Here is a 23,665-nt window from a genome sequence, read left to right as displayed (position 1 = left end):
CTGTGGTTTTTCTATTTTATTGATATTACGGAAGTACGGTACCTGCGAAATATCTCGTACCGACATTTCATACACATTGTTGATTAATAATTGGAAATTGAAACAATGTGATGGGTTCTGTACAGTTATGAGATAATTCATTGATGATATTATGCTTCACTTGGTACTTTAGTTGTAGTGACGTAAGGCGTCCTTCAATGCGATAAACTCGGTTTGATCGACCTTGCGTAATCGTTTGAACTGGTTTATCTACCTGTTTATATTTTTTTCGTATGTTTTATTATTGTGAGTATTTACAATTATTTTGTCCCGTATAATGAATGTTATCGTTTATAATTAACCTATGCAAAATATGATTAATTCAATCGAGGACATTGAATTTAAATACAAGAACATCATAGTATTTATTTTTTACTTCGATTATTTATTGGCCAAGTTTAACAATGTTGTATTTTGACTGAGCGTAATTCAGAAATTTGATGTTACATATTTATACTCTAAATAAAACATATTAAGCTCCGCATTTTTACACAACTGCAGTTGTACCTATATTAGTAAGTAAACACTTACAAAAAATTTAGTGTGGAATGTGGAGATAAAATGAAATTAGATTTATTTTATAAAAATGTATACTAAATAAATAATTAATTATAACAAAAAATAAGCTCAATGCGTGTTACACTGTAATACAAATAGCAGTAAAGATAAAATCGATTTAGCATGAGCCAAATGAGTCATTGAATAAAATAAAATTACTTTCGTCGCCAAATCATTCAATTAGTTGAGCTGCAGTTACGATTCTGCTGACAAAAGTAGACGAAATTTTTCTATTGGCACATTTTCAACATACGTATACGTAGTACCTACAAGACATGATCAAAAAAAAATTAACTAACTTATAGTTCCCGTTTATAATAATTTACATTTGTTAATAATATTAATTTTAATTTTAATATATATTTTGTATTAACAAATGTGAAAACCCCAGAAAAAAGGACTGAATACATTTTAATTAAAATTTCTAAGATTTTGCATTTTTTACACTCTAATTATTAATACTTATTTTAGATTTTTTTTTTAAATTGTTTCTTCTAAACTTAGAGCACCTATTACTCATATTATTTAATTTGTTGTAACGTTTATTTATGAATTGTATTTTTATAATAAATATGCATTCAAAAATTATGAAAAAAAAATTAAACATACAAATACAATATCATTGGGTATAATGACATATAACTTTCATTAATTAATTATATGGTATTATAATATAATCTATATCCATTTATTTATACTATTATGATAATTATATATATTGTAAATTAGTAAACATTTAATTATATACTTCGAAGTTATGTATACATCTTAAATCTACTTACATGTTAATTATAATTAACACGCTATTAGGTACCTACACTCATACTTATATAAACTATAATATATAAGTGCAATTTTTAGAAATACAATTAAATAAATATTTCCATGAATAGTAAACATTTAAGTCTATAAGTTAAAAAGTATTAAAAATAAATCAATTAAATAATTTTGACATTTTTTTAATTTTTTTCAAAAACATATTTAGATGACCTTAAAATTGAATTTTATACTTAAATTATTTTAAACGCACCATTTTATACTTTCATAGACATAGATATCAGATATCAGATAGTTTTATTTTTATCGCTTGCATGTGAACATTTATATTGTGTAGTCCTTACCTACCTAATTACATTGGTCTGTTTTATTAGCATAATTTTACCATAAATTATGATTACGTCACATAATTTGTAACTGATACCATTTATTCATTTAAAATAATTTAATTATTTCTACTCACATTTAAATCTTCGCTTGTGATTTTTATCTAAGAATTTCCCCATTACATTAGCACCTATCACTTCCAAACTGCATCTATTAAGATTTAGGTACCTACCTAAAAATGTAATTTATTTTATCAAAAATGTCCCTACATGAATTTGTCTATTTTTCTTTAAAATCTACTGATTATCTTATTTTTTTTATTTTAAGAGTGAACAATAATTTTACTTCTCAATTTTTAATGAACTTTCTTTTTTAATCTTTATTCAATTCTCTATTCAAAATATTTAATACAATTAAATTGCTATAAATAACCTATATTGGATAAGAATGCAATTAACATTCATGTCGATGGTGGCCATCTCTTGTACCATTTATCGTTAAGAAGATTTAGGTGTTGATTTTAACTCGAACAAAAATGTCGTGGAGGCGTAGTCTATGGTGAATATTTTAGTTGAATGTTTATTAAAAGCATGTATGTCCTAGGAATATACAGATAGATGAATTCCAAAGTCCAGTTAATAATTTTAATTATAAAAAATTTAATTTATGATTTATTACTTAATTATAATTATAAACAAAGAATATTATAATTTTCATCAACTAGATAACAAGTTTATCGATCATACTGCAAAATGGATTGTACGTATAAATAAATAGGTCATAGTATAATACATTTTCTTTCTTACTTTAATTTTAGTTTTATAAACACTTAATTCTTTTTAGTTCTGTATATAGGTACATTACATAGGTGGTGTCTATCTGTACAGCTACTGCAGTTTTTTAAAGACTTTTTCTAATATTTCTTTTTATATATCTACAAATTAATCACATTAGTAAGTAACTTAAGGTTTTTTAGGTAATCATTTGATTACGATGACGCATCATTTCTTTAAAATTATATATATGACAACACCTTTTTAGGTACCTACTCTAGTAAACTTATTCAAGTGGCCAATTCGCAGATAGAGGACTTCTTCGTAACGTATAATATGATTTATTTAGATATTCTAGATTCATAGAATGATTTTTATGTATTGTGTAAAATTGTTGACATCATCATATGATACAAAACATAATATAATATATAATGTAATGCGTATATAATCTACATTATAATATATTGTATTATTATTTGAGTCTATAATCGTAGAAATTATATTAAATTATTGTTATTGTTTTACTATAATTAATTATTAGTTTTTTAGTTATAAATTGATGTATTTCAAAAACAACTGAAACTCGCAAACATCTATCTATTTTTCAAAATTTCGTTCTCTGTGATTTAATGAAATAATTCAATGTATAAATAGTAGTAATAGTACCTATCATATTTAAATACCATAACCTGTCTGCCCGTACGTCTATATAGATAATAAATGAAACAAAATTTGTTATGAAACGTCGAAAATTTGGGGCGAATCATGAAATCAAAAATACTTATATTTACGAATATCCTTCAGCCTACGTTAATTTAATTTTTTTTTTTTACTTTTAACCCAACCGTGAATTCAAAATGCATAATACAACACTATATTTATATTAAAATTGTTTGATTGCATTTTTTCAGACAAGCCGATTTTGGCCACGACCAGACGGCCAATACCTCATGTCGAATGTACACTACGACAGCATACTTGCGGCAATGGTAAATGCGTGCCACTAGCGTGGATGTGCGACGGTGATGACGATTGTGGCGATAACACTGACGAGCTACCCGACTTGTGCAAAACAGGTAAGTAGTAAATACTGACGCAAAACTAAATAAAATAATTTAGTTAATCGTAAAGACATTTGACCTTCTGTGTGGTAGTCTGAGAGTTTTTAATTTAAACATATACAATACTAAAATAATATGATATAAGCTCAAGTTCACGGGCCAAATAATTGTACTTTATGATAAAAAAATAAATAAATAATGGAGAGACGCGAATTGTATACCTATTACCTACCTACTGCAACACTTTGTTTACGTTTATGACTATTGACTACGTATATAGCTTTCTCGTATCCAAAATGTGAATGTTGCAGTGTTGCACTTAAATTTGATAATAATTATGCACATTCCACGTTAATTTCGTACGTGCAATCTTCAGTATTACTTTCTAACAAACATTATAAACTGATCTGGTTGTATAACGACCGTCAAAACAATGCTTACTGTAGGCCTGTAGCTGTCTTATATTGGGGACTGGGGAGTCTTAGCACTCTTGTTTATTACGCACGATTTATTTACTTCAGTCATACACGTATAGCTAAGATTAGTATAATATATTATACGAGTATTGTATACGTTTTAACTTTAAATATGACTAAAATTATTATTGCAATAGGTGGAAAGGGAATTTAAAAACTTCGTTAAGTCATATAGGTGTATTCTAGTTTTTTATTAAACAATTGATAAACGACTATCATTCATATGCTACGAGAAGTTGCGATTCGTGTGTTGGTTTGTGGTTATAGGTATACCTCTTATCAAAATTAACTGTCTGTAAAAAATAATCGAACGAATAATAATAATCATCGAAAGAAGTTATACTTACTTACGTTATTGCATTGTGCGCGGGTACAAATGATACTCGAACAAAAATTAAAATTGTTTAAAAAACCCTTTTAAACAGATCTTACCTATAGAGTATAGATCGTTTGTGAGAGTCTTGGATGATGCGTTGTTTATGTGCCTATTATAACATATATTCGACATTCCCAGCAAAGAAATACGTATTTTGTAAATTTCTCTACGTTTCCCGACGTTCCGGTTCCCGACGCACGATAATCTTAATAATAATATTATATACTTTTTACCTGCAGTAAAACCTATGATGATGATGATACGTATTAAACCGATTACCGTTCGCGAGCGCCGCCGCGGTACAGGTGTGTTTTATTATCATTGTTTATTAGTTAATACTTATTATATTATACTACTATTATGTTATATTATTATTGTACGTCAACAATGCGACACAGCGGTTGCCGCGACGGCGTACGACGACCCAAAACCGGCAACGATGACGACGGCGCTACGCACGTGATCGCTGATTGGTCAGCAATGGGTCATGTGATATGGCGTGATGTTGAATCGGCCGCGCGTATGTGTGAGTGTGCGAGTATGACGACGGCAACGACGATGTAGTTTGTGGCTTGTGCGTACGTATACAAAACCCGCGTTACCGGCGGCAGCTGCTGCCACTCTGCCAGGAGATATTTATACGGACCTACTCTGTTTAGCAATAATTTAAATGAAAATAATACAATTAATATTGTATATTAAAATATAATTTATGTTATCATATCTACCGCACAGAAATCTGACGAAAATAATATATTTGTTTTTTTCATATAAAACATATAAACATGATACACTGGTCCGTTGTACAGACTACAGAGCGTTGCGCAAAGTAATCGTTATATTATAATATTGAATATTACTATACTTTTGCTCGGCCCCACCGCCTAATCACCCCATCTTACGAGGGTTACAAACATTTGGAAGATTATTCTACTAATAATAGAAAGAAATGGATAGGTTTTTGTAAATCACTCCGTATGCACGCCAGTCCACATAGATTTTATACAATAATATTATTATAACATGTATTATTATCATATTATGTTTATTTATCAATTTTTACACAGCTGGGCTCTAGCCGTTATGACTACTAAATCTTATATTACAATATAGACATATAGTTTGAGGTACTTATCTGGTTGAGGTCGCGTCATCATCATCGCCCTAACACTCATCGGAAACGATTTGACCAGTACCCCCGAAACCTTTAATCGAATCTAATCGATAATAAAATGATAATATTAAATCTCATTATATGTATAACAACATAACTGGGATTTATTATTGTTTTTTTCATCCGCTCTACTTATTATAAAATTTAGTATGTAGTAGGTACCAATAAAATATGTACGTACGAAGACGAATTTCCGTGTTTAAGGTAAGGTGAGGTAAGAAATTAGGTACACCTTCAACTTCTCATAAATTATATTATTATTATTATTATTTATGGTATTAATAATTAATCAAGTAATTTGATTTTTGGTTTTATTTATTTCTATACCGCAGATAAGGTGAACTAATATTCCCTGACCAGTTATAGACTATAGTACCTACATTACTGTTTTAATAATATTGTATCTGTAGGTACGTAAATATTTTACTAACTATAGTTATTAGGTACATGTTTTTGAACAAATTTGGCGGTCTTACGAAATTCCAAACGAGAAATATAAGTTAAATGTCCGGTAAAATATTATGTACACTACAATATAATGTACAACTAAAGGAAATATCAACAGTGGTTTTGAACATAAGTAATCAATTTTATTTTAAATTGAACAATCTAATAAAGGAAAAGTTAGTAGTAAACGACCTTGAATTCAAAGCAAAGTCAAGTCGAGTTTTTCCCCCTATAACATGTTTTGAAAAAAATAACCGTGGTAAGTAATAAACTAATAAATAAGAAATTATTAAATTTAAAAAAATATATGGTTATAAATATACAATATATATATATATATATATATATTTAAATTAACTTATTATATTGTCATAATTTTCATCTGGTTGTGTTTTTCAATTACCTACATTATTTTGATTCTATTCCGCATATACACTTGATATTTGATAATTGCGTTGTTTGGATCTTGATGATCAAAATTACCTACATTAATTACTTACACATTAATTATTATAATGTTTTATACTTTAATCGTTGTCGTTAGAAATTTAAAAATGTAATTATCATTATAAGATTATTATATAATCAACGTCAACGACAAAAAAATTGCATTCTGAAAAATATTACATTAATCTGAATATTTATCATACTATCTCACCACTTCTCCACCAGTCTACAGTTTTTCCTACTATAAATCCAAATTATGTGCTATTTGTGTTGCCAATTACCTATTAGTCTCTACTCTGACTACTCGATCGTATCGATGTAATAATATTATATGATTATCAATATTATTATCATTGATAGCTATAACTATCAAGGTTACCCATTTAACCGAGCGTACAATAATATGTAAGACGTAAATATTTTATATAATGTTCCTAAAAATATCAAATATTGTCTTTTTAATACATTTTTCTTGTTCTTGAGATGACATTATTGACCGAATTAATTTGTATTTGGTACATAATATCATTAATTATATATTATTATAATGTATAATCAATGATAATATGAATAATGACTTATATAATAAAAATAATTCACGGGGATAGGAATAAAATCTCGTCAATTAACGATTGACTATTCATTCATTTTTGTACGTATTATCTTCAAGAAATCAAATAATGTGAAAAGGTGTGGGTTTAATGAGGCATTCCTTCTAAAACGAGAAGATCTGACGCCTCTAGTTTTCCGCTGATGAATAATTAAATCCTCTGTAGTACGGACCCATGTACGTGTGAAATTGTTTGGCTATTAACGACGTGTTAATCCGTGTGTCTAATTGCTTAACACCCTTCACTTTGTATTTATGCCGTAGACATCTGTCTCGTTTTGACATTTTGAAAATGATTATGCGATAGTTATATCATAATAGTATATGAAATTGAAGTTTTCTGCAAACTATAAACACATTTTAACATTATAAACTTTAATTAAAATATTAAATACGTATCACTAATCGTTTTTACTTTATTTAACTGGACATGTATACGAGCGTTCACTATATGTTTAATATGTACCTACACATTATGATAACAATAATTCCGTATACCTCAAACCAAAGTAACATAATATTATTATTATTTCAAAAATATTGTTATCTTGTTGAACATACAATAAAGTTATAAAGATTTGTTTTGAAATGTATACTGTTCCGTGGTTCTTAACACTTAATATCCACAGATGACTAAATTATGCTTAAAATGTAGTAGGTATATACTATATTATTAGAACGTATTTCTTTTATTCACATAGTTTTAGCATTGGAATATCAAGTTCACCAGAATTTAATTTATGTAACAAAATTCCTTAATTTTAAATTTTTCTTACGTCTACTTTCTATTGAAAACACTTAATTAAATCCCAGCAATTTTACTGCACTTAAATTGTACTTTATATTTTTTCATTAGTTTATTCTTAAATAACTACTAATTTATTTATTAATTTGTTCTTTAATTATGTCTAATTATTTTGTCTTATAATATGACCATAAATCAAATTAGATAATTTGATGAAACTCCGAATATTTAATGTCTAATATTATAGTATATAATATTATTGTTTATCATATAATATACATTTCTTGTTTAACTTAATATAGGAATAAAAAGTTTTAGCATTCAAAACGGGCATTCAAAATCCTTTGAATTTTAAATTTGAATATCTAATAAGGACTTTACAATATATGAAAAGTTTTTTTTTGTTTTAAATTAATATTTATGTAATTTCAAATGAACAACTATATAATATACTTTTTTCCATACATTAGCATATCATATTCATTATTTCTTTGATGGTTTTGACTTATGTAACTGGTTGTTGACATGTAATTTATAAAACTGCGAGATTCGCATATTTTTTTATTTCTATCAAAAATATAAATCGAAGTGCTAAAAATGTATTTGTAAGTTGCATTTGTAAGACTTTTTTGAATATCCATATGGTAAAAGTTGAGTTTTGAATTATTAGTTTTCTGAAAAAGTTTAGAATACGTCATCGGTATGTATACATAAATATACGTATATATATTCTATATATTGTCTTAAAACGTTTTATTTTTATATCTTCTATAACGTAAGGATATCACATAGACATATGGTATATATATATATTGTATATTATTCAAAATTTGAATATTTTTGTATCGGCTAGGCACGAACGTTTACCCAGCGCGGCACTTAAATGGCTACGATTTAAAAATATTCCGAATCTCCATTGATCGTTGATATTGGCGTCCATTCAAAAGGGTCGACTAGCCATTGGATTATATTATATTATACCTTGTAGTCATAAAGGCCCCTCGAAGTAACTTGTGGAAAGAAGTACCTCTCGAGTCACAATGATATAATCGTTTGTAATCGTGTACAACCTAGTCAATATGACAACACTTTACGTTAAATTAAATTTATATGTATTATAAATGTTGGTACTTTATTTCTGCCAGTTCTATAAAAAACAACAATTTCCTTTTTTGTTTTGTTTTGTTTTGTTTCTCACCGACCCCGGTTCTTAGAACAATTAAACCACAATTTATGACTTTTTCGGTACCTATTGTTAGAATATATATATATATATATATATTGTGTTGTTTTTTAGTACCTACCTATACATAAAAAAGAGACCGATTTATATCTTCAGGGAGGTTAAAAAATAAATAAAAAGGAATAAAGAAATGTTTATTTAACCGCATATATTTCATGTCTAATCCCACGTTGGGCAGCCGATAAACGTATTCATTCTTTTTAGCATAATATGCAGACAGTTTTTATCTGTTTTGTCGAGGCTTTGCTATATATTTCACTGACGCAATCTCGATAAGTACAAATAAACAAGGTGATTTTTGAACGAAGCGTTCACGGATCTTATGGTAATTTTATGCCTATCTTTTAGCGCCTATATAGGTAAATAGATACATAAAATCGATAAAATATAATTAATACCTTGTCAAATATTTGATGTCTTGCGTGTGTGTTTTATAATCATAAGCTGAGGTGGGTGAAAATTTCCAAACAATTTTATGTTAAATAATAAATATTATATATTATTATGTTTTTACTTGTATGTACAGAAATATTGTTTTAATAATTTAATTAATATATGTTAATATGTTACTGTAGTTTGGCATCATTTTTTCATGCTCATTTAGAATTTTTATCTAAATAAATAATGTATATATATGTACAGCTAAATCTCTTAATGAAACTTCTATTGGTGGACTTTTCAACTTATTTGGTCAGTAAAATAAAATATGACATATGTGCCATGTGATTTCTATAAAATAAGTACATCATCATTCATCATATGATCTCGTAGATGTGACAAAATGGGTTTCGATTATTTTCAGAAAAAAAAACTATTTGTTCAATATTTAGTTTTAGATTTACAATAATAATATTGATACATTATAGTATTTAAATACATTTCAATTAAAACTGTAGCGGGTATTTTAAAATATGGAATCAATAATAATAAGGTATATTACATTAATTACTATTTATAATTTAAAATAAAGATTTTCTAAAAAAAAAAAATCACAAATATTAAACAGATTTTTGTTCTGCTCATAATCTAAACAATTAAAACTATTTAATATTATATATTGCAGTACCTACATCCTATAGTCTATATACAATACATATATATATATATATTATCATCCTGTAATTATGTCACTGTAATTCAAGGACATATATCTAAGTGACGATGGTTAATAATACATACAATTAACAAATTATACGAATAGAAGTTACTATTTTCTACTCAATAGGTCAAAGACAACATACAACAGTAATTAGCATTATAAGATAGATTAAACAAAAACTAAAATAAATTTAGCAAAGCTTAGTTATCCAAAAATGTTACCTATAATCTATTGGTGTGATACTATACTTATCTTCACCGTTTTTTTTGATTTCCACCAAGATAATATAAAATCATTAAAAACAAATAAATAATATTTTGTATTAAAATATTCTAACATGGTGCGTTTGATGTAAGTATCTACTTATAGATAGTGCATAAAATATTTTCAGTTTATTTTGTTACTCCCAAAAAATATTTTAAATTATAAATTGGATTTTGAGCAAAGTGAAAGATGACAATATTTTAACATCAGAAGAACTTTTAGATTTATAGGACTTTTCTTTTTAAATAAAGAAAAACTGTATTCATTTAAAATGTATAAAGTTGTTTATATATTATACTCATCACTCACTAAATTGATTTATAATATCTTATTAAAACTATAACAAATGAAAATAGTATGATATTATAATTTATAACATGTTACTGAAAAACATATTCTATTTTATAAGCAATAGTAAATTATCTCACAATTCATTCATAAAAGTCTGTTATAGTTACTTATCAAATATGCGTATACCTATTTGCTATTTTGCTACTTGTTTTAATTTAACCTTTGTATTCTGCAGTGACTTCAATATTTTATATTATACCGGTATCCAATATCACATCTATTAATGGGCCGCGCCAATGGACCTAGGTATAATAAAATAAAACTTTGGGATATATCTAAAAACTATACTTTCATTTTTATCAACACAGTGAAAAAGATAGTCGAAAAAGTAATAAAAGCAATGAAATACTAATCTAGGTACATAATACGACGTGTATGTGGTGCCTGGTGCATATTTTTTATTAACTATAACCAGTGCAGTACTTTGTAATGTATGAAATAAAAAAGGTATTTTACCGCATTTTTAATCGTCAATGTTTCAATACAAAATTAATTCTCGATTATTAAACATGTTTGGAATACATAATTTTGTTAGTTTTTTGTGTCTTCTTAAAAAAATCCATTCTGTCTAATTCAGTTATACTATTTTTTTAAACAATGAAAAGTGTTTTTTGTTTACATAAATGATATGTAAATATGAGGAATATTATAAAAGGTTAAGTATTATAAATATATTGTGGAATATTGGAATATGTAGATATTATAATATGCTACGGTATGAAAAGTTAACATAATATAAAATATTTTAGAAATAAAAATATAGCGGTAAACATAAAAATATTATTATATTACTTTATACGTATTATAGGTAGGTACGGTATAAGTTACGTATGCTGTGTATCACAGCAGACATTGCCAATTTTAAGCTGTTTATGCGGTTGGACAAATTATTTCCGGAGTTTGCAGGGTTACGTGTTCATTATGGTTGTCGAGGAGTGTATTGAGAAGCATATACTTACTGATATACGGTGCTGTTTGGGTCTCGTAATGGTTTATAACCCACGAAGCCACCTTATAGAACCCCGCAGCAGTTACCAGTAAATGCATAACGCATTATGGAGGTGTTAAACTACTACCTAGTAACGGGCAATAAACCCTAAAAGTCCCCAACACTCGGACCGGAATCTTGACTTTGTTCTTAAGTATGATGTAAACTTTATTTTCCATCTAATCAAATCTTAACGGGTTTTTGTGCGAAAACTACAATATAGACTTAGTGGTCGTCACTACAAAATTATATGTACCTATAATTGTAACTTGCTTAATAACAAACGATATGAAATTTACTGGAAGCTTTCTAATTCTTAACGTGTTTAATAAAATTTTTAAACTTAGAATTAAATGTATTAATTGTATGTAGGAACCTATTATAATGTCTTAATGGTAAATGCGCATCAATATGTTTCAGAATCTACCGGATTCCCAGCTCTGCTTTTACATAAAATCGTTAACATATTTTTATAGCATACGGCGTGTATTACAGGTAAATTTCATCGATTGATAAAAATGGGAACCAATTTGAACTCTGATAACACTTATCGGCTATTAGCTTGTCCTTATTTCATTAATTTTATTTTTTTTATTAAACATCGAATATAAATCGTTTTAGTGTTATTTACTATTACAGTTTGTATACATTTATATCTTTGTGTTTCCCTAATTAACTCCTACACAACATCATTAACTTTCATAATAAACGTCGAAATCAGTTTGGTTATTTTTTCCGATACACTTTAACCCAATTTCACCGTACACAATTCCCGATGCATAATGTTTATATTAATTTTATTACTATTACTTAGCTATCTCTACTACGGTTATGATTATCGATCGAGTATGTATTATTATACAACGATGTGTTGTTTTCTATCTATTATAACAATGACCAATTAGAAATATTTTGTTTTTTGAACTTCCATATGTGTCCCTCTACTCGTGGCAATCAATCGTACATAATATATAATAAAACAAATAACAATATTATTATGTGTATATCAATGTTATTAGGCTCGCTGAATATTTTTAATTAATACATTTGTCCTTGGAGATCTTAATATCACGTAAACATACATCTTCAATACAAATACTCATTAAACTATTAATAAAAAAAAAAACATTGAACGTTCATTCATAATTTTATATTCTACAAATTAAAACATTTTTCGGTATTCATAACATTCAATGTATTTTTTAAATTTCGACTTCAGTGTGAAGATGTAATAGAATTTAGTTATTATTATATTGGTGTTTACTTTTGGACGTTCACTTGTGTCGTTGTATTTTGTATTAATATATATATATTAGACAAAAAAGATACTAATAAACGTAAAGTATTTACTTCATTTACTTACATAATATTATAATAATACATACATTATATCCTAATTGAACTTAGAAATCATTATAGCGTTTCACACAAGAACACCACTAGAAAAATTAAATTTATATATATATATGTACATTACATACATACATATACATTTAAATAATTACGTAATTGTAGAGTAAGTCCGATCAAATATCAAGTATATTCTGTTAAAATGCATATTATGAAATTTATGCATTAAATATATATTATATATTATGTAGGTACTTACAGTTTTAGTACGTCATTAATGTACTAAAATTATCTATATTTAAGTTAATTCTATTGAAAATATATGTTAAGTCTGTGATATGATGACAATGTCTGAGGTACACATTTTTACTAGGATACAAATTGAATTACAATATTACATAATTCGACGAGTTTTGCATAAATAAATCAAATATCTGAACAGAGCAATACATTTAACACAGACAAATCCAATAGTTTATTAGTGATAAGATCTCCATTTTATATTTACCAAATTGCTAGTCAAATTTTATAAAATATAAGTAATATTATGTAAAGCCGATGGTCTCTGTTGTCGAAGCTATAGTGTTTAATAATAAAAAAAAACAAAATCAAATAACTGTCATTTAATGTTTCACAGCTTTCAAAATGTGAATAGTGCTTTTATTGTATTTTAACTTTTACTTTTATTTGGAATGATCGGCAACATGTAACGACAATTTCTGTACTTACCGCTTTGCTTGCTAGTTTAATTTACAGCAAGTTACGCATAGATATATATTTTTCATTTGACAGGAATAATATTATACTTTTTTTATAATATATGAGTATAATAATTGTCTAGAACCTATCACGAATTTGATTAATCGTTTTATTCGCTATTTTAAAATTAAACGGTATGCCTGTTTTGTCCGGTACCTATAAGAAAAAAATGTATACTATCGAAAGATAATTCATACAATTTCTGTACAAACTGTTTTCGAAATGTAACGTTTTTGTATACAAAAAGATAATATTCAATCGTAACAAATCCTGATGCCTGTGCTGAGAAAGCGTCCTCAGGGTTATTAATTATTATTCACATTGCGCATGAATGTAAAACGTCTAGCCCCGGGACGGAATTGAAAAACTTAATACATACAAAATAAAATGTTATGTTATTATAATATGCATATTTCACATGCGTGGAATATCGTATTATATTGGGCGCAGACACCGCGCCATCTCATATACAGGTGTGCATGAGTGATCGCCTATATACCAAATGTGCGTTGAATACTTAACGCGTGCGACCACGATAATCGTATTCGTATGATAATAATATTATGTAACTTAAAAAAAAAAAGAAAAACAGCACACAGTTTCACGAAGATTTTTTTGCCACTCAAGAATTTAACAATTTTCCACAAACTGTCCTCATGAGTTTTTAACGATTTTTGAACGGCGTTTTAATTCACAACACGTGCGCGCGGCGGCTGTAAAACGAGAATCGCGCGCGTGATGTATAATATTATTACAATTAAAACCTAAATGAAAAACGGCAAAAGCATGCGGGGGTGTGTAGTATATATAGTAGGTAGGTAATGGCGGTTCGGACAAGACGAGCGTATTTCGCGGGATAAAAACCGGAGAGGTGAAAAACGCGCATAGGTTCGTATATATAATTATATAACGTAATATGATCACGCGCGCCGTATAATCAAATTACGGCAAACATTTTCATTTGATTAGACTATTGTGTGTACTTTCAATTTCCCGAGGCCTGCCGTACCTGCGTACACACATGGCGGTAATTATAAGTATCAGAGACCGTGATAATATATTTTGTACACAGTTTGTCCGGGCCGGCGTAATATCGCAATATGATGATTCGCCGAGCATGCTATCCCCTTTTCTTCTTCAATAATGCAGTTGTTCAAAATCTAATTGTTCGAATTATTAATTATATTTAAGTCTTAAAGACATTTTACATTTTCCAAATTCTTGAGATTTTGTGTGTAAAGGCTCGAGGTATGGAGACACAATCTTCTGTCAATAAATTTCAAACTTTCTGTTATAAAATGAAAAAGTTAGGTTGAACATGCTTGCAGGTGAATCACCCTGTATAATGTTGTATAATAATAACAATATAATATAATTCACGGTATAATATTATGAAAAGGTCACGACTTCACGAGGTTTTCACCGTTCCGCCACGACGCGTCTTATATATATTACAATGTGTGCGTGCGGACAGCATTTCAGCCGTATTCTTTGAACTATTCGTCCCTCGTGAGCACGTGCGCTATGAAGTAACACCTAATAACATTGAAATGCGTGTGTGGTGTAATACACGTAGTCGATCATCGGTGGACGACTCGCTCGATGTCCATTATTTTATGGTAATTTTCTGTTTTTATTCATTATTTCAATACAATATTGTGACGCGCCTTCGCGAGTCATTCAAACGATGATCATTCGTAATTTGAAAACGAGTGTGATAATACTAATAATATAATTTTACATTTTATAGATTGTCTTTTTTGGGCGTCTGCATGCACTTTCTTCACGCGTTCGTCATTATGCGTAATACCTGCCAACTATTCAAATAGGAAATCATTATTATAATTTCATAGACTTAAAATATATTTACACACAAATGATTGTATTATACTATAGTGTATTTTTACTTTTGAAATATTTTGTTTGCATCATCTTAACACTAGATAGACACATACAGGGTTGATTTCGTATTAGGTTTGTCTTTGACGATAGTTTTGTATTAGAGAATATTAAATTTCTGAAATCTAAGATATATTTTGTATTGGTTTAGTTTAAAATATTCAGTAATTGACTTATAATTATGATGTGTCTATATTTATCAATTTGATGACGAAACGAAACTTTCAATTTATACATTATTATTATTATTATTATTATTATTGTAAATCAAAAATTCTTGCGGAATGTTTTACATTTATTATGGTTAATTAACAAAATATGATCATATATTATTGCTGCTATTATTAACCTAATATATAGAATATAGATTGTATATTATAATAGGTATATTTAATAATATTATTTATTTGAATAATGTACTTATAGGCCTATAGCTGTATAATAATTATATGTATACGCCATACTCGTACATACATAACTATTGAGCTTTTTGTTGATTGAAATACATATATAAATACAAATATATTATGAAAAAAAAATAATGGAAAATATAACATTTAGAATTTACATTAGTGCGGTTAAGTTTATTTTTAAATCATATGTATGAATATAAATATATTATGTACATAGAATACACATACAATTAAATTTAAAAATATATAATGTCAATTTATCCATAAAAGTAAAAAAAGTTTTTACTAATATGTATAATACGTATATTGTACTCGAATGCATTTTTAATTAAAAATAAAACTTCACTGCATGAATATATCGACTACAGTTTTGCAAAAAATAGAAATAGTTTGCATTTAAATCAACAACAAATATAATATAATATAACCCATTTAAAAAGTATAAAAGCAAAAATTAATATATAATTATTATACAATTTCGTATTGTAAAATATAATTAAGTTAAAATTGTATTGATAAAACAATTAAATTAACTGTAAGTTAAAAAAAAAACAATATGAATGAAATCTTATCTTAGTAAGTACTTTACTATCTTAAGCTTTCAATTCGTAATAATAGTTTCATACGTAGCTTTAAGTAAAAACTAAAAATCGTAAAAACGAACATCGAATCCAAATGTTTATTTTTGTATTTTCGTAACTAGTTTTGAAAGACAAATAATTATAGTGAGCATTGAACTGTTTTAGATTTGATCAATATTAAAGTGTCTACCCGTGATAATGTGTATTAGGAAATAAATATCCTTTAACATATTTACATAACTATCGTCTATCGGTTTTGTTTAGTTAACATATATCAACTGAACATATAATAATATAAAGGTCAGTTGTGTTTATACGTACCATATTATATATTCCTAGTAAAAATAGATGTATTTATTTTTACATCAATTTACAACTGTTGGCAGAGTATATTATTGTATGGTAAACATCGTTAAGTTTTAAAAACGAAACCCTGTAGTGTTAGTATTAATTTTTTTACAGTACACAATATATTATATTATTTATATTATTATCAATATTGTACTTATACTCGTATTATATCTACGGTGAAAAATTTACTAGAGATTTATAAAAACCCGTGGTGAGTTTATCTTTTATAGCTGATATTCATTCCCCGATATATAAGGGAAGCTCGAGCACAAACCTTTGTCATTTCAATCGTCGGGCTACCTATATTACCACAATTTGGGGATAAATGTATTTAGCCTCTATTTACAATGTACAATGCATGGAGGTGGTCGGGAAAAGTCCCAGGGAACGAGGAAAAAAAAGATAAGAAAGGTTTCAAACTCTTCATCGTTGCTCATAACTTTTCATTTATCTTTTGTGTACGCTTGTACTCGGTAGTTTTTGAGCTTTTATCACATACCTATACCAACGTCGAAATATATGTTTATTTTTTATGTAACATTGTTGTTCATTTGCATTGCAAAAGTTTTTACACACAATGACCTTCCGACATCGGCCGATAGCCAATGGTGTTATATGTGTACATATATATATAAATTATATTTTATTTACATATGATATATATTATACATGTATATTTTGCATTTTATAACACACATAGCCACGTAGATATTCGGAATCTTTGTAGTGTACCAATCATTAATATTGAATATTTTAAAAAACTACGAGTATATTACTTCGAAAATTAATTTAGTAAATACATTTATATCAACCATACCAATGTTCAGAAATACATTGCACTAATTAGTAGTATATATTGTATAGATTGTTATTATGTTTATTAAAATTTTAATTTCTACGTGTACAGTAAACACAGTAACATAAAAAACACGTGAATATTGTTTTGACAAAAACCGCTGCCTCCCTTATTTAACAATACCATATTATTATGTAAGTATCTAAATAATATTCATTATTTTATTTTTAATTTTAATTTCCTAATGTTACACAACGAATAAACAGAGCTTATTTTGTCACGTTTTACCATACCATATGTATTTTCCACCGTAAATGTAATGTTTTTATCGACTGCAGAATGCAGATTTACTGTTTTCAAAATCAAAAATCTACCTATACTTTATTGTCGATTTTTATTTTTATTTTTTTATTTCCTTTACGGCGGGTCTTTGTTTATGTAAACGATATAAAGTTTGTAAAAACTTAAAACAGATCGGTCTTGGGAATAGTATACACAGTAATACTGAATGAATAAGTACAAGTGATCCATCAACATTTTTCCGAGGGTAAAAAAGTAGAAGCTCTACAAAATAAATAAGGGGCCATCAACCGGGTGGTTCCGAAGTCGTAAAAGGGGACATCACCGGCGCCATTTACTAAAGAAATAAGTGTTTCTTAATTTTATTTTAAACTTAATCTAATTGCTTCTTTTAAAATAATTTTGAATGCTATTATTAAAAGTAATCGAATAATTTGTGGTTCCGACGGTTCCGTAATACAAGTATAAATGCGTAGAGTTATAATTTAAACTATTATTGCTTTTTAAAATTGTGTTACATATAAAAGTAGTGTATAGTGTATACACTTTTTTAAGTATTTATGTAAATAAAATAATACCTTCCTAATTTACATATATTATTTATTATACTGTGATTATGTCGGCAAATTGAAATAATCTAAAATATATGACCAAGTATAAATCTTAAAAATATGATTTAGTTTGATGAAAATTATAAATTATTGTTAAGTACATAATATTATATTCATTAGGTAATTAAACGTTGTAACATAATTATAATTTTAATAATATTTGTTCATATTATATAATACGATTTATATTGCGCTAAATTCATTTCAAAACTTTTACACAAGACTTGTATATAATTACATATTATTATTGTATATTATGGTATATATTTATAATGAGCAGTTACATATTTATATGGGTAATTATTGAACAGAGAATTAGTTTATTTACCATCTCGTGAATAGATAGGTACACTGTGCACTGTATAATATTTTTATACTTAATCGTATTGAATCATTATCTGGCTATGATTTATGACTCATAGTATTATAATATACCTACATCATTATTGTATTACCTATAGCCTAATTTATATTTAAGGTCAAAAAGGATATAGACGGCACGTAGTATTTCTGCTGCCATCATCATGCCATTATTTTATTTATTAGATTCTTATTAATAAATATTTTTTTATAATAATACGACCGATTCTATGTAATCATAATATTAGGTAGGTGTATTGATGGCGTTGACCTTTTTTTATGGGTTTTTAATTTTCGTTACTGATTGGTTTTAAAAAAATAAATGCAATTTTCGAACAAAAACTCGTATACTCGCGCATGCACGTGTATAATAACACAAAATAATGGCTTCACTGCTTCAGGAAGATGTTTTTTTTTATTTTATTAAAAATGATCTACAAAAAAAATATAAGTATGTATATAAATTAATCTTAAAAATTGAAATCCGGTTGGTGACATCTGATAAACAATGTTACATTAAACTCAGTGCACGAAGGGTTCACTCTGCAGCCGCGTGGGGATGCGTGCCTTGTATATATATACTATACGCATGATACCGTGGTTGTCACGAACGCCACTTTGGGCTTATATCCAACTCAACGTTTCTAGCAAGAAGTATGTATTGCGCGGTCGAATTAATAATATTATAATAATAACTTTATGCCACCGTGGGATCGGCCATTAAGAAAGTCCATTGTACAGCCGCTAACGAAACAGCGAGCGTTGCTCATATTTGACATCACGCGCGCGGGTCGCAGTGGTGTCAGTGGTGGCGGCTGTGGCGGTGCGGTGGCGAAAAGGGTTTTTGTCGTCATTAAGTTGTCCGTCCGTCAAACACGTTATTATAAAGTCCCGATGGCGTCGCCGGGCACAGCTTTACTAATTACTACAATCTACAACCGGGACTAGCTGCAGCAGCTAGTGTTCTTTGATTAAGATTAATTATTTTTAAATAACGCCGAGAGAGTCTGTGGTGGGTGATGCTACTGCAGCAGACATATTCTAATACAGCTAAAATAATTCTAGAGTGAATATCAATTATCATATTCTGTTTGTGTAGTCCATATTATAATATATACATGTATGCCATATAATATTATTTTACGTGTTCGGTGGTGTAACGGGCTGAAAATGATCGCTCTCTCGCCAGTTGGTATGATAATAATACTTTAGGTAAGCACACGAACATTTAATAAAATAATGCAATTACACATTTTACGAGTTCTACACCGTAAATTAAATAAAAATAAAAATAAAAATAACAATAATATAATTTTATTATTATTTACTTATCTAGCAATAATTATTATAGTATTTTTGAGTTTTTTTTTTTTAAGAACTTTGTTGATATTTTGTTATAATTCAAAAATATAAACATTTTAAAGTTTAAACATTATACCTACATTTCTATTGTTAATTTAATAATAATATTATTATTATAATAATTGTTGTATACTATATTATATGCGATGTTCTCGGTAAAAATAAGTTCAGTCTACTGTATAGTTAAATAAATTACTCATAGTAATATAAATAAATTACAAAATATCTCTTTGTTATAATATGAATTAAAATGTAATACATTCATTATATAATAATGAAGTACATTCGAAACCTACGAAAACTATCATTGATTATGAATAGTAATTATGTAAAAGATAGATTATTGTCTCTATTAACACGTTGCACGGAAACTTGATATTTCCGCTATGACTTATGAAGTGCTGTGATATTTAGTTATAGATTGTGAGTTGTGACATAACAATAGTTGTTCAATATTTATATTGTTGGGGTTTTTAAAATTTTTTTTTTTTAATTATTAGTAAATAAATAATGTTTTTTGTTATTAGAAATATTTTGAAATAATAATTTTAGTACTATTTATTGCTTATTGTATATGGTATAATAATACACTCACATTAATAAAATATTTTGTTGAAATTATATATACACCATTAGACCATCATATACTAAAAAAGCATATTATATTACCCGAAGTATGATAATAAGTATTATTGTTATAAATATATATGCGTATGTGTATATTGTTCGACTGAAAGTATATCCGCGTAGCCGTTTTTCCTCCCTAGAACATTTTTCCTTGTCTCCCGGGAAAAACGGTAGGTAACCGTTTCATACATAAGTTTGAAATCGATGTCCTAAATAAATATTATTAACGTGTAACGAATTCGTAGTTTTCATTTGAAAAACGTATTTAGTATTTACTAACTATATAATATTATTTTAACCAAGTCGAGTGTGTATATGTGTACCTATATAGCGTCGAATCACAATTAAAGCGGCCAATGCATATTATATGATAAGCAACTAACAAGCGTTCTCTATTGAAAAACTTTAAATTTAAAATTGTTTAAATACACTTTTAGAAAAAGCCTTTTCTGGCATTGTATACCAACATTACAAAAATATTTTATAGTGCTGTAAGATCAAAAATAATTTCAGTAAAACTGAAAATAATGTACAGTTACAGCCTAAAACAATACATGTATTATTAATATAGTATAAAATTTACATGGAAAATTTCGTTTTTAAACCTATTTTCCTTCAATTTTTTTTTTTAACAAATAATATATAATTTTTTCACTACAATATGAATCCCATACAGTTGTTTGTATATGATTCTACAGTATATATATTATACTACAACTACATTGCATATTATTTACATATTAATTGAAATATAAACAATAGTAATTTTTCACGTAATTTTTCTTTATTGTATGAACTATTAAAAAAGTACGATGGTTTGACAGTGGATTTTATTTACAGAAAATAAATATTACATATTATAGTGTATGTATAGTTTTTCAGTCTATTATTAGCGAATCACCTGTAGTACTTTCGAAACTTTGGGGTATGGACTTATGAATGAGATGAATGACGAGGAAATAAAATAAACGAGAATTTACAGTTGGATAAAATATTGTTATCCTTCAGCCTTACGAAACTCATTAGTTATTAGTTAGGCACTCAAATAATGATAGTTCGTTATGAATATGATTCTCGAACTATACATTTGTAGATTATAATTATTTCCAATTCCTTAATAATGTACATTTTATTTCATTTAACGTTGCAGTTTAAAGAAATTCTTATTCCAATTCAAATGTATATACATTTTTTATATCTATATAATTAGGTATCTATGTATTAATACTAAAAATTACTTTAACAAAAATTAAACATTTTACCTACTTTTAGAATTTAATTGTTCGAGCAATATAGGTAATCCTAATTTATTATATAATAAAACAATATAATAATATTTATTTAAAATATTATTCTATAAGTACTTACCAAACCCTACCACCACGTATTTTAAATTTATTAAAACTTTAAAATGTTATTTATGCACGTTTTTCATTTTTTATTTATTTTGTGTACGTGTTTATGATAGATATATTTTAGTATTCCAAGGAATAATTTTATTTTTCTATAATTTACTATTATTCTTGTTTACAGGTAGTTAACTTCTCAGGGTAATCCAAAGTAAATCGAACATATATTTTGTATGTATTTATCATTACATATATATAATAATAAGTATTAAATATGTATATTATATTTATAATAAAACACGTTTTTCTGCATCGCAATAAATCTGTTGTCCGTAAACTATAATAAAAGTCCAATATTGTACATTTGTACCCAGCCCGATGTGAACAATAATAATATTATATAGGTAAGCCGCCTTTCAACGTGAGATACACGTGTTAACTTTTGATTGAGCTCACAATGTGTACCATTTAAAAATCTGTTAGATGTACGCCTTAAATGATTCTCAATAATCGAAAAGGAAACGTCTAACTATTCTATATGAGAACAATGTTTTGTTTTTGAAGTTAACATTGCCAAACAAACGATAGTGAACTATTTACCCAATTTATCTATAAATGTGCGCAAACTATACTCATATATGTAGACCAGTAGTATATCCTTTATATAAATTTGTAAAGAGATTATAATGTCAATCGGTTCACTTATTATTGGACATGGACAATAATATAAAGTTATGATATCACATACATATCTAATAGTAGGTACGCATTATAAACTTTCGTTAATTAAGTAACCAAATTAACCGACATTCCAGTGCGCGCGTATTCAATCAATATTTAAAATAAACATAAAATAAATACTATTCGTATAATTTCCCCAGTGTAAATCGTACAATAAAAAAAACCTAAACGATTGAATGCATGTATGTATATATGAAAGGTGAAACTCCGATTGAATTGCAACCTAACCCATTACTTCCCCTTTCATTCGTGATTTTTCGGTTCATTATTCTTTATTTTGTGCCTTTAAAACGATTTGAAAAATTTTGCGCGTTATTCAGTGTGACGGTTCATTTGTTTTATACATATAGTTGGTATATGTTCGATACCAGTAGATAGTTCATAAATAATTTTATTGGTAAATAAAAT

The 23,665-nt window shown here is 27.2% G+C and overlaps 1 protein-coding gene across 4 annotated transcripts in view; it reads left to right on the top strand.

Annotated features, from left to right (window-relative positions):
- Positions 1-23,665, top strand: part of LOC132919807 (low-density lipoprotein receptor-like) — a 77,889-nt gene that overhangs the window by 14,410 nt on the left and 39,814 nt on the right. For all 4 annotated transcript variants that reach the window (XM_060981677.1, XM_060981676.1, XM_060981674.1 and 1 more), the window contains exon 2: positions 3,389-3,553. In XM_060981677.1, the coding sequence (XP_060837660.1) occupies positions 3,389-3,553 (165 nt within the window). The remainder of the gene's footprint in view (positions 1-3,388; positions 3,554-23,665) is intronic.

This window comes from Rhopalosiphum padi, chromosome 2, assembly GCF_020882245.1.
Source record: "Rhopalosiphum padi isolate XX-2018 chromosome 2, ASM2088224v1, whole genome shotgun sequence".
Classification (NCBI taxonomy): domain Eukaryota; kingdom Metazoa; phylum Arthropoda; class Insecta; order Hemiptera; family Aphididae; genus Rhopalosiphum; species Rhopalosiphum padi.
Note: the sequence above shows the minus strand (reverse complement) of the source record. Positions and strands in the feature narration are given on the sequence as shown.